The sequence below is a fragment of the Merops nubicus genome, unplaced genomic scaffold (assembly GCF_000691845.1).
Source record: "Merops nubicus isolate BGI_N331 unplaced genomic scaffold, ASM69184v1 scaffold7042, whole genome shotgun sequence".
Taxonomy (NCBI): Eukaryota; Metazoa; Chordata; class Aves; order Coraciiformes; family Meropidae; genus Merops; species Merops nubicus.
The window spans coordinates 6,526-23,138 of NW_008595632.1; the positions used below are offsets into that span (position 1 = coordinate 6,526).

The window sequence follows — 16,613 nt, forward strand, 5'->3', positions numbered from 1 at the left end:
CTTCCTGAGATGTGTCTGCAGCATTAACCAAGCTTTTTGTGATCCCTTACTTTGCTTGTCTTCTTTTTCATTGGAAACACCTCAGTGCTATTAAGACGTAGGAAAACAAAACTATGATGTTTCTTTCGGTTTGATTTAATGCATATTTTTCTTACCTGTCACAAAACCTCACAAACAGTTCAGGCAATAGTGCTATTTTTGAGAGGCTGAGTGCTAGAACGTGACAGAAGGCCACAGGAAGTGCTGGGTCATATTAGCCTAGCATTGTTTCCAAACTAAGATGTCCCACCAAAGTCTCAACTGTCAGACATTGCTGCTGCCCTGCAAGTGCTGGCAGAGGTGTCAGCCTGAAGAGCTTCCCCGTGCATGACTTGAGGCAGGCAATGAGGCTGGCATGTGCCATCCCAACACTGACAGACTTGGAACCAAGGCAACCAGAAGGCAAAGGTGGATCCAATCACTCTACTGGGAACTTCCCTGGTCAGTGCAGGGTATGTGCACACTGTCTGTGGCCTGAAGACCACCTTTGCTGGGCTCTAGGCAGACAGCACATCTGGACTGAAATGTGTCAAAGAAAACCTTTAGCACTTGCTGCAGAGCAGCAAACTGGGGAGGACACAGACAGCACCTGCAGGGTGATTCCAGTTCCATACTGTCCTGAAGAAGTATCCATGTTCCAATGTTTTATGTGCAACCCTTCAGCTCAAGAATCAAAAAGACTAAAGATTCCATGGTAATTAGTAATCTCTGGAGTCATACAGATCTGTAATAACTACCTGCAGATCAAAGACATTACATGTTTAGCATATTTTAATATCAAGACAGAAATTAAGATTGTAATTTCTGTACTTGAAGTCTTGAAATTAGTATTTGGAAGAGGCCAGTGTATTCTATTTATCTGATTGAATACAGCCAATTTCTGAATGAAGTTTCACATCCAGGTATACACTCCAAGTTTTGATACCAGCTAGCCAGGATACAAAAGTTGCTGTGGGATTTTGTAGGTCCCTGTAGGATGAATGAGACTCTGAAGGCCCACCGTGTACACTTCTACCCATGAGCAGTCCCATGTACAGGGGGAGAGAGTGCTGTAAAAAGAAGAAAACTACGAGTGTTAGAATACCAACCTTATCTTCAGCCATTGCTGGCATTGCTGCTTCTTGTGAAGTAAGTTACTATTTTGATTGTGCGGAAACCACACCTTGAGAAGTAAAAATAGTGAAAATATTCCTTAAAATGTTTCCTTTTGCAAGTCTCAGTCCTTGAACCAGAGTAACCACATACTTCAGATCCATTTGTCCTTGATTTTTTTTCTGAAGCTTCCAACTTTCCCTGAAACTGTAAGTTTGGAATGTTAAAAGAAGTAATTTGAATTTACCTATTTATATCACATTTATATCCATTTATTTTTCAACAACCAAGGTGAATTCTTTAGATTATAGGTTTAATAATTGAGACAGTCTTGTAATAATGATTTATTATGCTGCTCCCAGAGTTACCTCCCCAACATTTTAGGCTTTCAGGGTTAACAAAGGCTGGGCTGTGTGTCTCTCTCTCAGAAAGCGCAAAACTTATTTTCTTGCATAAAACTTTGAACATCAGGCAAAGACCATTACAAAAAACAGTGAGAAGGCTAAAATAGTTAATGCTATCAATGATTTGGAAAAAAAATAAATCTTGATTAACCTCTAAATGCTTTGTAAGTATTACAATGCTGGGATATGGTTTAAACAGAGCCATGCATTGTACAGAGCATTGTGCCAACTCTTCTCAGCCACATCTGTTTTGAGTAATGGTTTTAATGTAAACGAGACTCGAGATATTTCTGGTTAGGTTTCCTCACATCTTCTATCTTTGTCTAGCATCTCCAACTTCATGAACAATCTTCCCTCAGGTGGTTGTTACTGGTGTCCTTTATAAATTTTCAATTTTCATTATATGCACTGCCTGTAATAACTCCTAACTATGTAATAGTCCCTTGTATTATAATAGGCAGTGTTCTACATTATTTCTCAGAGATGAGTTCACTCTCCTCTCTCTTCCTTCTTCTGTGGTTTACAGCATTGGTACAGTGAACATGGGCATTCATGAATGTAGTTTGATACCATTCCACTGCTACATAGAAAGATCACAAACATGGACACATATTCCAGAACAAAGAATTATTATCAGCAAGTTGTGTTACTGTTTTTCTGAAAGATTAGTCCCTGGAGTGCGTTCGAGCAAGGTGTATGCCCACCTGCATTCAACATCTGCAGTAGCCCCTGCACCAAGTATCAGGCTGTTGCACAGCAGAGTTTGGTTTTAAAACCAGCCTCAGGGATGCCCTCTGTGGTTATCATAGAACTACAGCTCTGGTCTGTTGTGGCAGTAAGGACTTAAACCCAGTTTTCTATGTCCTCCCTGACTAAGTCTTCAAAAAATAGTGCAGACAAATATTTTGGCTTCATCAGTGGAGCTGATAGAATAGCATTTTACCCATGAACTCCAAGAAGCAAGGTGTTGCCAGGTACTACTGTGGTAATCCCAGATGAAATGTGGAACTACCAAAATAGATGATCTGGCAAGAGCTGACGAGTCCCAGTATCAAAAAGAAAATCATGTGAAAAAAAATATGAATACTCTATCAAATTCCATACAGTGCAGCACAAGGTCAGTTTGCCACTGCTATGCCATTTAGAAGGGAAAAAGCCAGCATTCTCCAGCTTTGACCAGTCCAATTGTAAAACTCTCCAAACGCTGCTTCCATTTTGTTCCTTGGGAGATGAGTGAGAGCAAACTCACTCTGTATTTTCAGTTCTCTCCTGATACCGTACTTGAGGGAAGGCCCTGGATTCCATATACTATTTTCCCTTCCTTCCTGTCCTCTCCCCCCACCCCAAATACCCTTTTAAACCACTATTTTTTTGGTTCAAACAACAAGGCTAAACAGGTGAAATTTTAAATAATGATTGAGGATTTTTTTTATTCATTTAAGTTTCAATATCATTACAGAAAATGTTATGGTACAGAGTTGTTTAACATTAGTTTTATTTCTTCGCTCATTTAATTTCCACACGAATGCTGGTAACACTAATATCTGTACAAGATCAGTCTTTGATTTTTTTAGCTTTTAGTTCTGTACATTTTTAAATGTATTGGTTAAAAAGGCTGTCAGCACTTAAGGAAGCAATTTTTTTTTGTTTGTTGAAATAAAAGGTATCCAGTTACTGCCCAAGAGTACTGAGCTGGGTGGCTGCTGGGACAGGAGAGCTCCCTGAATGCGCAGCGAGGTGAGGCGACCTCGGGGCTTCATTGGGTTCCCAGTGCAGCCACTCTGCTTTTGGCACTGTGCACATCAACACGAGATACAAGATAAAGAACAAGCAGAAGCTCTCTGTGAAGCGGTTATGAAGCATACTAATAAGGGAAATCCAAGTGTTGTCTACGCTAGTATAAATAAGCAGACAGCCTTGTTTTAAGAGCTTAAGTAGTTGTATCTTAAAGATGAGAAAAAACACAAGTTCTGCAGGCACCTACTGCTGTCTACTAAAAGCTACCGCTATCAGAACTAGCATTGAACACACAAAGCAATTGCAAGGAAAGGAAAAAGTTGCTTTGATATAATCAGAATAAATTTCTTTGTTAAGATTTGTTTTAAAGTTTTTTTTTTTTAAAAGGTATTTATTTAAATTCCATTTGAAATATAATTCAAGATCTTGACTATACTGATCAACTTTTATCCAAATCAGAAAAACTAGCTGTGCCGTTGCATATTACAGGATACAGTCAATGATATGTGGACATGCATCAAAGCTTCGTTCTTGCTGGTGACATCATAGCCTTCCAATGACCATGACATCCACCACCTCCCCCTTGTGAAGCTCCACATACTGCTCTGTCTTTGGAGGTAGCATCAACAGTCCATTGGCACTGCGCATACTCATCAGACGACTGCTCATCTGATTCCCTACAGGAGTGAGAGAAAAAATTCAGTTAAGATTTCAGTTAGTTTCAAATGCTGCAGCACACCTCTCAGGAAACAAGAGTTGTCCTCATGAAGATGTTCACGTTGCATCTTGCCCTTCCAAGGTCGATGGAAACAAAGAACTCTGCAGAGAATCAGTCAGCCTCTCATCATTCTGGCTCTCAAAGCTCCCATTCCTTTTGCTGACTGTTTTCCTACCCAGCCTTCCACATCATCTGTACCTCATATCTTGTCAGAGTAAGTTGCTATTTGCATACCTACTTCTGGACTAAAACCAGCACAATCTAAAATATTTTTAATATTCTGTTACAGACTTTAACTCTATTCTTCTCTCTGAATAGTCTTGTTTAGCATTAGTAGCTTAGCACTAGTAGCTAGATAGTTGAAGCCTTAGGCTGTAAGAGCTGACTGAGAGTATATTTTTGATAAAACTAATGCTGCTAACACAGAACTAGCTGAATCCAGCAGATGCAAGCAGAATAAAGATGATCAGAACCAACAAAAAAAAATTCCAAGGGAATGAGGTAACTTCAGAGGAAGGCCAGCCCAGAGAGAAAGAAAACCAATAATAAATCAAGAGACCACCGACCAGAATAAAGTGAGTGAACTTGGGGATTGGGTGCTGGATGGTATGAGTATAAATGGAGGGCATGATCTGGGGCAGGGGTTCTTCTTAGGGCACCCAGCTTGAGCCATAACCTGAGAACTAACAAAAGAGGAATTGGAAACCTTGACTTGGACTTCCATTTTTCAGTGGGATCCTAGGGTTGAACCCTGATATGGTGCCTGGCTGTGTAAATCCATAACATATACCACCCCAAAAGAATGGGTTTCTTTAGGACACTGAGTTTCACAACGTCCTGAAGATAAACAGTATGATATTGGTAGTACTGACAAAAAATGAAAATGCAGTAAGTCATGCCCTTTAGTTTCTTGGTTTTCAAACTTCCAGACTGACATAAATAATTCCAGACAGTTTGCTTGTATAAGGAAAGAAGGGGTGCACAACAAAACAGAGTTAAACCAAATAGAGCATTGTAGATGTAAGTAATAGCTTGACCTGGAAGTATGTCAGAGGCTGTGTGATCCTCAGAGTCCACAGTAAGAACTTCCTCGGAGCCAACAGTAAGATGCATTTAACCTAACGTTTTCCCTGTGAAGACTTGTACACAGTGCTTTGTATCAAACAATTTGGACGCCGTAAAAAGACAATTAGTTGTTTAAGGATCTGAATCCCTTGAGAAACTGTCAGAGTCAGTCTTCTAGCACTATTCAAATATTATATTTAAATCCAGTATTTGCCTCAACTGACGCCGAGTATCCAGAAGTATCCCTCGGTGGCAAACATGACCAATAAAAGTCTTAGTCTGCTTCAAGAGAACACACACGGCCTCTGATATCTCTTCTACTCTTGCAGTTCAGCTAGGATCACTCTTCTTTTATTTGCATTATTCCCACCTATGTCCCAACTTGTATTTGTTTAGTAGATGGACAAGAGCAGAAGTAAGCAAATGTGACTGTGAATTCAAATAAGCATGAGTGGTTGTTTACAAAAAGGGGGAAAAAAAAAAAAACCCAAACCAGTTGTTTTCAGACTTAGGTGGAGGAAGGCAAGGACCTGTGTGTTTGTGTGTCAGTCTGTGTGACTGGGCACTAACCTGTACTCTGTGCCCAAGGTAGTGGTTCTTGGTGATGCCAAGTCAGTATGCACCGATGATATTCTGGGCGGGGGTCCAATTTTACATCACATGATAACTGTAGAAGAAGCAAAGAAAGGATGAGACTGTCATGCATTCAGATTGCACTGTCTGTCCAGGATAACAGAATCATCTGCCCAACTGTTTTTCCTTACAACCAGTCTTTTTGAGAACTCTTATTTTGAGGTCAGATGGTATCAAGTGCAAGATCAGAAGCTGCAGAAAGTAGAGACTGAAGGATTTGAGGGAAATACAGCCATGATATTACAATATCAAAGAGTCTACATGCATTAAGTAGAAAATTCCAAAGCTGTTCCTTTTTTGGGAATTTACAGACAGTATTTCTCTGGAAAAAAATCTGTATTGTTTCTGGTCTGTATATTACACTGCATAAAGGAAAAAAAAATCATTTGCATTCAAAATACTGTTAGCCCTGACAAAAGGGAAATGGACAATCTTTGAAATAAAAAGCAATACAGGGGATGGCTCACAATGGAATTTAATGGAACACATTGGAAAACCCGTGCAAAAATGAGGGTAACTACCAATTGCTCTCTGTTTAGGAACATCTTAGCTGTGAGATGAAGAAGAACCTGGATGCTGTGGAAGTGTGAAAGAGACACAGGGTAAGCAGTAGGAGAAAAGTGCATATCCAAGTACACTAGGAAAACTATAAAAGGTAAAGTGTTCCTTGGTACTTTATCTGAATCAAAAATAGAAGGATAATACATCATAATAATATGCTTTGAATCCATATTAAACCAAGTTACAATATTGATGATTTCATAAGAGTGAAATGAATAGTTTAAGGGATTTATACTGCTTAGAGTGGGGGTCATGTGGTTACTTATATAAATAACTCAAGAAGAGAAAGGCTTTGAAGTTTGTATTTTCTATGGCTCATACAGAACTACCCAACTCTTTAGGTATTCCCAGATTAATCTGCATTTTTTACCACCAGTTAAAAATATTATTTTCACACAGGAAGGCATCATTCCTGCCTGACTGGCATGCGGCAGCCTCTGTACTTGTGTATCTTGCTCTATTAGATGGCCATCTAACTGTTAGAAATTACAGGCTGCATATCACTATTAACAGAGATTGAGAAGGTACCTCTGTTTTGTGTGAACTGCCTTCAACTTGCCAGAATTAGTCAGATTCCCCAAACAAGACAGCCGTTCAAAGCCCAGAGAGCTGTGCTTCAACATCTTGAGAGAATTTTGAAATAGAGGACAGCCTTCTTACCCTGGCTTTGATGATGGTGGGCCGAGGATCCAGGATACCCTGCATTTTCCTCAGTGCAGGAACAACGAAGAGATTGCAGGTGACAACAGCAGACACAGGGTTGCCTGTAGGACAAAGATCAGTTGGTGGTGACTCCCTCTTGATTTACTCTGTGGAATGCTGAAAATGATCTCATGTTTTTATAGCAATTGCACTGTAAAGGACTCTAAAGATCTCTTCATGCTATGTACAGGAAACACTTCATTCAAGTGTGGAGTGGCATGTGGTAACCACACATGCTGAAAGCCACACTCTCTGGCTCATGGTGTGCTGGAATCTTGCTCTGACTGAACAGCCCCATGTTCTCAGGCCCCACCTCTTTGCCTCTGTTCCTCTGTTGCCCTTTGTCTTACACTGGGATTTGTCTGGGGCTGAGGCAGGATTTATTGTGCACAGGTACAGGTCCTAGCTCGCAGGGTTTTTGATTTGTGATTAAGGTTTCTGAGACCTGTGGAAAAATAACTTTCAATTCCCTAACCGAGTGGCAAAATGCTTTAGGCAAAATTCTGAGAAGTCTACTGATTTATAAATTTTCTGTTGACTCAAGAGAGGTGTATGACCAGTGTCTGCCAAACACCACTTGTCTTACACATCTGGACTTCCCTAGATGACTGTTCTAGAATAAATACTGTGATCAGAGAGATGCTCCATTGATTTCTCTCCTGGAAAAAAAGGTACTGCAGCAACTAAAATGTCAGACAGAAGAAGCACTAGAGATACATCTGAAAACCATCAGCTTCTCAAGGATTCTTTGTGTAGTCAGAAATTCACACAATACCAGAGCAGAAAGAATAAAATAAATTGCCCCTGATTTGGGAGGGGAGAGATTTATAGGCAGGCCCCTCAGGAAATGTGTGCTGTGGAGGCAGCTTTGGCAGGTGAGGCCACAGGCAGGTGGTGAGGAGCGGCTGCCCTCTCCCGGCTCCCGTCGGCATAAAAAAGCATGTTCTGTCACCTGCTCCTTGGCACTCCCTCGGGTTTGTCCCCATTCCCAATACTGCCGAGTGGGTGCAGTCTTAGGTGCACAGAAAGCTTCCTGTGAAGGTGGGTGGGGCTGTAGGAAAGCCCACCTCTGTATACTACCGCTTACAAAACCCAGGGAAATTGTTGGATGGAAGAAATCCTAAGGACTGTACACCAGCAAATTCTGAGGACAGGAACAAGAAATATCTCCTTAGTATATCCCTGCAAGTCCATCTCTTCTGGGAATTTCTGGGAAACCTTTACAGGCACTTTCCTTAGGGACACCAGCAGCAGACAGAGGTGCTGTGAAGTGTCACTGTTCTGTTTCACCTATGCACAACAACAACAGTAATCCACAAAACTTCTTACCTGGCAGCGCAAAGATTATTTTTCTTACGCCATCGATATCCAGAGTTGCAAAAGTTGTTGGTAGGCTATGGAAAAGGAAAGGTACTTAATATCTGCACTACACTTTCTGTGAACATTATTATTTAAAACAGTTGGAAAAGAAAACAAAACTGGATCTCTCTCTCAGCAGTTTGTTAGCACCTGCTGCTTATGCCATACTGAGGGTATAATCCTCCCTTTGTAATGACAGAACAATTAGATTTTTCTTGGTATTCAGCTATGAAGTTTTAAGTAGCTGATTTTGCTTCTGGCAGGAAACATGGAAGAGCAGACAAACTAGTAATGAAAAATCTAATTTCTGTCTTCATGCTTGAAGCAAATTAACAAAGAAGCAATACTGATATTATGCAGTTATAGAGCTGTATTTGTTTTTCATATAAGGGTCTCAACATTTTTTGTAACGTTAGAGACTCTAACTTCCCTTACTCCACTGTCTACAGCAGTTGTGGCATCAGAGCAGTATTTCAGAGCAGCAAATGTTACCTAGTCTGCAGATGAACAAATTTAGATACACAGGCAGTGCTGCTGTCAGGTAAGACCGAGGTCTATCAGAGAAGAGCTCTCTGAGTTCAGAGCTGCTTCTGAGTGATCTTTAGTGACTTGTTACCCAGTCTATTACAGTTACACACACAGGACAGTAATGTGATGGCTCAAGAATGTGGCTGGCAAAGGGACGACTCTGTTCAAAAAAGTTTTCTATATACCTATGTTAATATCATCTTTTTAAACATTAGAAAGGATACTTTACAGAAGCAATAATTAGGCTGAGTTCCTTGGCTTCATCTTGAGCTAAAAACTCACCTGGTCAGCAGATGATAGCTGCTGCCCAGCAGCAGCTTTGGAGATTTGCCACACTTTGATCATTACTACTTAGCTTTGTATCTGCTAGGACTAATCAATATCCTATTTTACCAGGGGAAGTTTCTGTTTTAAAATGTCTCTAAGATTATGGGATCTATGTGCCAGACCTCCAAATCTTGTCACCAGTGCACAAACCGAGGTACAAATAATCTAGTTGCTAATTCATATTTACTGGAAATTTGGAATTCTTATATGAGATTTCAACACCATCATTGCTAAAGTCTTCCAGTACTTTCTTCTGGCAGTGCTGCTAGACAAGGTACAACCTTACATCAGTTGGCTCAGCACAGGCATCACTCTGTAGTCATGTAGCACACCAAAATACAGGCCAATAAAGCAAACTCTGGCTCACTTTTAGAACTTACTCAAGGAATTTTTTCCTTATATAGTAACCAAAATTCATATCTAAGGCTTTTAAAGACAGAGTTAATAAAAACTAAGACACAGTATTTGCTATTGCACTACAGCCAATGGAAATGAGAGTGCTTGCATTCTCAGTAAGTTCAGATGACCAAATATTTTTGTAGCAGTAAAAAACATCTTTTTTATAGCATAAAATGCAAAAAGATTTTTTTTGGAAAATAACATTCCTTAAAGTTTTTCTGGATACTTATTAAAAGTTTATTGCTACAAGTCTATGGAGGGATCTCCAGAAGAAAGGATTACATTCGCTTTCAGATAAGCCAGAATCAGAACTTAATAATTCTCTACATCAGGTTATCCATTCTTGTCAGCAGCAGACACTGGAGTGCAGATCTGACTTTGGGGAATTCCCCACATAGGCTATAGCAGCATGACAGAAGCAGTGAGCAATTTCCATGCCTGGGCTACATCCCACAAGGGATTAAACATACTTTCAGATCACTTGTTCCTTTAATGAAAGGGAGGTGGTGGGAGCTGCAGCACAAGCGCCAAAGCCATACGCAGTTCTTTGCTGGACTGTAGGCAGAGGCAGAAGTTATTTGTTGTTTTCACAGGAAACACCCACTTTCTGCTCTGCTCCCTGGCAACAGTTAGGGGCTAGAAGGAATCAGTCCTACAAGCTGCACTTGGCCTTGTGTTACAGGTCCATGCCAACCCAGCTTGCAAACAAACTGCATTCCATGGTTAGTGAGGCAGAGCTGAAGACATCTTTGTGCTACTGTACTGTGAAAGGGAACTTTCTATTTTCAATACATGTAGTTTTCATTTTCTCTACAAAGCATACTTCCAGACTCATTAATTAGCAGTGCTACAGCAAAGGAAAGCAATCTTGAAGTTTTCTGAGGAAAACTAAACACATAAAGGATTGTGTTTACTTTAAAATTACTATGCTTAATATGGCAATTAGCTTAAAACTTTGTAAATTAGCCATCGTTCCACCTCTCTCAAGAAATTGCTTGTTACAGGAATATGACTTATGCAAATTCTGAAGTGAGATGCTTATTAAGCAAACCAGTGGTTAAATGTCTGTGTATTTCCCAGCTATTTCCTAACAGTGTCAATAACTAAGCTCTGTGATCACAGTGAAAGCTTTGGCCATGTTTATACCGAGCTGCTTCCCCCTAGCCCCAAAATCTGATTTGCAACAGTTATCAGAGAAATATCTCTTACTGATAAAAAGTAATCTCTCTGTTCCAGTTAATTTCACCCATAAAGATGGTGACTAATCTGAATAGCACTGAATAGCTTTTTTTCACATCTGCCGTGTGGTTTATAGTATACTTGGAAAACTGAAAATCTACTGAAGCAATTATATAGGATATTTGGCCCAATATAGCCTCCACCTATGCTGCCTAAGTAGAAAGATTTCTTACCCTGGTTTCATAAAAACTCTGCCAAAGTGAATCTGTGCGTGAAGATCAATATCCAGCACCTGTTTAAGATAGTCCTGTTTAAATTCAAAAAGAAAATCGATTAAATAACATCAAAGTGGCTTACATCATCCAAGCATTCAAAGCAATTAATTAACATCAAGTGAGGATGAAAGACTTTTCATATCTCGAAAGTGCTACAGTCCAGTGGGGAATTTCCAGTATTTGAAAGGAAGTATTTTCAAAAGGAAAAGGTGAAGAAATGACTCATTTTAGGTGCCAAACCTGACTCCACGAGGACATAGTAACATATTTACTTAAGTGTCAGCTGCAGTATCAGAATCTTAGAGGACCCCACAAATACCTACAAGTAAAACATTCTCTATGTCAAAGACTGAAAAAATCCTTTATGGTTCAAAGTTAAGACTTAAAATCATCCAGTTATCTAACTTTTGCCATGGAAGCTATCTAGCAGTAAAGTCAGAGATCTCCTAGGACTTTTGAAATCAATACTGTACTGTAGAAATCATAGTTTTCCAGGATACTGTAATTATTGTAATTTTTGGGGACACAGTCTAATTCACAGTGGTTGAGTTTAACAGCCCTTAGAAAGGAAAAACTGTGTGTGGCTTGTGCCGTAGCTCAAGTTAAATAATTTTGCCTAAACACAGTCGATGCAGTTATTGGAACAAATTGAACTACTCGTTTAGTCTTTATCGAAAACTGCTGTGCTCAAAGATGTAGTGTCCTGTCTGTTGTGTTTACCGAGATTAGGGACACAGGATGGAACAGTCATCTGTGAAGAGAGACTTTGGAAGCAGTAAATCTGAAGCTCTCTTGCAGGGTTGTTTGGATTTTTTTTGGTGTGTGTTCAAATACTTGGGATGCAGGAACTTTTTTCGGCCAGGCATGAATTCTCAATTATTGATTGCATTAACCCCATTTTTACTTTCCGTTTATTTTTTTTTGGATGCTCACAGTTATTTCATTAAAACTGTTGAAAGCTCAGCATCAGAGGGCTACCCATCAGTGGAATACAGAGCCTACTGACTTTATGCTGTTGCCTTAAATTCAGACTGGGGGAAATGAGCCAGAAGGCATAAATGGCTGCAGTTCAGCAGTCCAGCAGCTTCCTCGTGTTCCTGTGTCTGCACTATGTTGCCATGTTCCCAATCTAATTACCCTCACTTGTCCTTAATTATTTTTCTAGGAATACTGTGGACAATAACAGCATTGAAAGTAATCGGCACTGGTTTAACTTGTTATCCATTTTCATGATGTATCCAACAATATGATTTCTACTCAGAAAAGTGACAAAAACAGCACTCATGTTTGCCACCTCCTAATGACTGTCTTTAGTATCTGTTAGTTATAAAAGGAGAGATGTTTCTTTTACCTGCCAAACTCACAGATTCAGCCTGGGATCAAAAAGTAATCTGAGTTTTCCTTCGCATAAGTCATGATTAATAAATGTCCTGCAGGTTCATCTACGCCCCACCAGCATCTGTGTATCCCTATTTTCTTTGATGGTTTTGGCACAGGGATTACCAACAGGAACTCAATCAACAATTCTGTTAATGATTCAAAAGGCAAATATATCAGCTCACTGTGTCTTCTATGTATTGCCTCTGTAGGACTATCAGGTGCAAAATCTGATAAAACTATTTTTGTAACAGATACAGCTTTGGCATATTCAGGGAACAGATCTGCTGAGTAAGAAAGAAGTATTCATACACTCAGGTTGTTTTTTGAAGTACTTTCAAAGTAGCTTTATTTCATCTACATTTTACCTGCTCTAAGAATAAAACCAAGTTTGTTGCCTTCATGTGCTATTAACCAAGAACCTTCCTCATCACAACTACAGAAATCATTCCTTAAATAAAAACACATTTGCAAATCACTTGCATCAAGAATTAGAACCTTTCCTGCTGTACTATGTCTACTATAGAACAGTAATAAAAACAAAGGGACTGAGGATAGGATTGAAGACTATTTTCCTAGTTAATACACGTTTAAGTGTTCCAAAAAGAGTAAGATCCCTTTTTGATAAACATTAATACAAAAGTAGAAGTTCTGACAACAGACTCTTGCTTGAAATTCTTACATGTATTGTAGCAAGTCATATGTAAATTTAGCATACCTTTTCCCCCATAGATACACCTCCTGATGTAATGATCACATCAGCACGGCTGATACCCTCATTCAGTGCATTCAGTAAATCATCTGGGCTACAGAAAAGAACAGCAAGCAGATTAGTGGCACGGAACCATTATGAGTTGTAGTGTAGTAAGTGCCTTGTGTGCACACATACAGCTGTAGATAGACACAGGCGTTTTAAGAAAGAGATACAGCAATCTTTTCCTTCTAGAGACTCCACACTGCTCTCTTCCAGTCAAGAGACACAACCCCATGAAGTGAACACCACGCCGTTTGGCACCTTTCTTTCTAAGAGCTCTGAAGCAGGAACAGTGGGGTACTTCAAGCTGGGACTGAAGGACACTAATACAAGAGTCTAAAAGTATGCAATTTGCATTGTAGGTAGCAATAAAAATTATGATTTAGATGAACTGGCAGGGCTACATTAAGGGACCTGACATATGGAAATTACTGGCCACCAAGCAGGCTGCGGTACTACCTACATTTGATGTGTGCAAAAATGGGGGTAAAGCTCCCCTTCAAACTTTCATTTCAGTGAAAACTGGGAGTAAATCCTTTATCTTCTCCATTAGAGGGCTCTGCAGCAAAGCCAGCTGTACATTACTTCATCTGAAAAATATGATCCATCCTGTTCAAGTATCTTTTTACCTCCATGAGAAACAGTGTAAGGATAGCTGTGATATTCCTCTGTACACAGAGCATAACTGTGAAGGCGAAGGACAGAAGCTGAGTATATCTCAGATATTCCTTCTAAGATGTTCCTTCTTAGAATGCAATTGAACAAATGATGCTTGTGACTGTGTAAAGAGCTTTGCCTGGAACACAGCACCTCAGTTAAATACCACACTACAATTATAAAATGCCATTATGGGTTATCAAGGCTTTGCAGGCTGCACATGGCATGTGGCCTTTCCTTTAGCAACTCTGGCTATGTTTCACTAAAAGATATAATCACTGCAGTTATTTTGGGGTTTAAACTGGAAACAGGAAAATTAGAAATACAATGCATGTCCTGGTTGACCTCTCAGAAACTAACAAAAATTGTGTTTCCAAAGGTCTCAGAAAGAAAAATCCTTTCCTCTGAGCATCCTTTGCCCACAGTTTAGTGAAACAAGCAGCAGTTAGGATTACGTGGTGTTGTGTGCACTATAATTCATGTAACAAGACTGTGCTCCCTCACTGAGTACATCTCTCAGGTGTATGCAGCCCTGCACAGTCCTCATCTCCTCTCCAGAGAGCCCTGAAGTGTCCTTTACCCTGGTTATGCCTTTCACAGACAGAGAGACTCTAGACCCTTTCCTCTACGACGTCCAGTGACTGATGCAGCATCTTCTTTGGCACCACAGTATGGTTATCCTACAAAACTTTTCTATTTGTGTTGGGCTACGTCCACCCTATAAGGTCATACTGCTTTGTAAGATGTAGACAATACACTACAGCAGAAAGAAAGGCAGATTGCTGGTGCCATAGTGTAGGCTGTGATCAATCAGATTTAATTATATGCTACCATTTTTTGAAAGGGAAACAATGACTGCACATATTCTGGCATGCCTCCATGACTTCTGTTTAGGGTACTGGGTATCCTGGATACTCTAAATGGCCCATAATGAAGAGCTGAACTCTGTTTTCTTTGGGAAGAAATACAGAACATACAGACTCAAGCAAAATCATCTCCTTATTTGTTTTTTTTTAGCAAACAGAGCTGTTTTCTTAGCTGCCCCTTCTAAAACCTCAGGATCATTTTATCAAAAAATTGGCACAAGTCTTCACTAGCTGTTGAAGGCAAGAGGAAAGAAGCAAGTTTGATGTTGGTTACCATCACTGTCTTCCTCAGAACCAATTGTTTTGTATTGTTGGCCTAAGTAGAAATCTATGTAGTAAGGTACTGCTTAAGACTATTACAGAGCTTGTAATAGGAAGTCTCTCAAGATCTAAGTATTCCTTCATCCTTGCCAATGAGGGTGCAGACTGGAATGCAGGAAGGAACACATATTCCTTACACAGGTTGATGTGGACCTTCCTAAAGCTCAATGACAGTCAGACACTTATGCCACTATTACTAGGCTAAGATTGATTTCAGTTATATTTTTTCTCATTAGGTTGTGATGAAGCTGAGGATCATAGCTGCAGCTTGCTCCAGGCTATTTCATTTTATCTTGCTTAATTATTTAACAGTTATTCATAGGTAGCAAGACCACCTGTCTGGGGACATCCTAATTTTGGATTATGAAGTGTGCTTGCTTTTGGCTGTGGTCTGAGAATAATGGAAGGAACAGTAGAAAGCAAATGAGTCTACATTTAACTGTTGTTAAATAGAATGGAAGTGCTCCTACTTACATACCAAATATATCTACGTGTGTGTATATATATAAAATTACTTAACAAAAGGAAAAAAAACAACAACCCCAAATAAGCCCAAACTCAAACAGGATGAGGACTCATTTTGCACCTTTGTTTATGAGCGTGGCATACCACTGGAATAGTTCATTGTACAGTTTACTACATGCCATATAAAAAATTGAAGGTTACTGGACTTAGTGCTTTTTTTTTTTAGCAGTTCCAATAGAATGACCTGTATCATATGTCCCTTCCTTTATCATCTCTATAATGCAAAAAAATTTAAAATTCTACCACAAAACCTTATCTAACCAACACCACTGTATATCATCTTTAGATAGTTGCAAAATGCATTGAATTCTTCCAAAATGAAAGACACCATAGAAATGTAATTGTAATAAACAGAATGATTATGCTAATTTGTTTTTTATTCTGAAGAAAGGAGACGTTTACAGAATTCCCTCCTTTGCCTTTGCAGAAGAATTCTCACTTTTTGCCATATTTGGCATATTTTTTTTTCCCTCAGGTCTAACTTTCTATCCTACTTGAGGCTGGTACTTCCATGTCTCTGCAATTAACATAAAACACTCCTTACAGGGGTCACCTGCTGTAATCTTCAATCAACACTGTGGCAAGCAATGTCCTTGTCTTCAGTGGATTTAATGCAGAGTTATCATTCAAGCTACATATTAACACCTATTTGATATAATTGCATAACAAGATACTCCTCCTCGCTTCATTTGTTGTATAACAATGAGCAGCTTCTTTAGATTGACATGGAAAGGGAATAAATAAATGAAGACTATTAACTGCTGAAAGAACAGACAAAATAACTTTGGTCTCTCAGCATAACAGGACAAGATTGTTCTAAAAGGCCTGTGACAAATCACCATGGAGCTGAGAAATAACACTCATTGTCTGAACAGGTACAAATCAGAAGCTGAAGCCCTGGCCTTTGCTAGGGGCAGGACACTGGATTAGCAAGACTAATGGTCTAATTTACTATGATAAATCCTTTAAAATGTCTTGTGAAAGTGCTATTCTTGGAGGTTTTCTTTCCTTCATGGACAGAACTGTAACAAGTGCTGAAATATAATGGTGAATACCTTAATCACAGTAAAGTAGATTTTGATGGGAACTCTCATT

The 16,613-nt window shown here is 39.5% G+C and overlaps 1 protein-coding gene across 1 annotated transcript in view; it reads right to left on the bottom strand.

Annotated features, from left to right (window-relative positions):
- Nucleotides 1-2,938: 2,938 nt before the first annotated feature.
- Nucleotides 2,939-16,613, bottom strand: part of GPHN (gephyrin) — a gene marked incomplete at its 5' end in the record, with an annotated part of 198,412 nt that continues 184,737 nt past the window's right edge. The window contains 6 exons of the mRNA XM_008936124.1: nucleotides 2,939-3,949; nucleotides 5,626-5,722; nucleotides 6,910-7,013; nucleotides 8,281-8,345; nucleotides 10,977-11,050; nucleotides 13,114-13,201. Of these exons, the coding sequence (XP_008934372.1) occupies nucleotides 3,816-3,949; nucleotides 5,626-5,722; nucleotides 6,910-7,013; nucleotides 8,281-8,345; nucleotides 10,977-11,050; nucleotides 13,114-13,201 (562 nt within the window). The remainder of the gene's footprint in view (nucleotides 3,950-5,625; nucleotides 5,723-6,909; nucleotides 7,014-8,280; nucleotides 8,346-10,976; nucleotides 11,051-13,113; nucleotides 13,202-16,613) is intronic.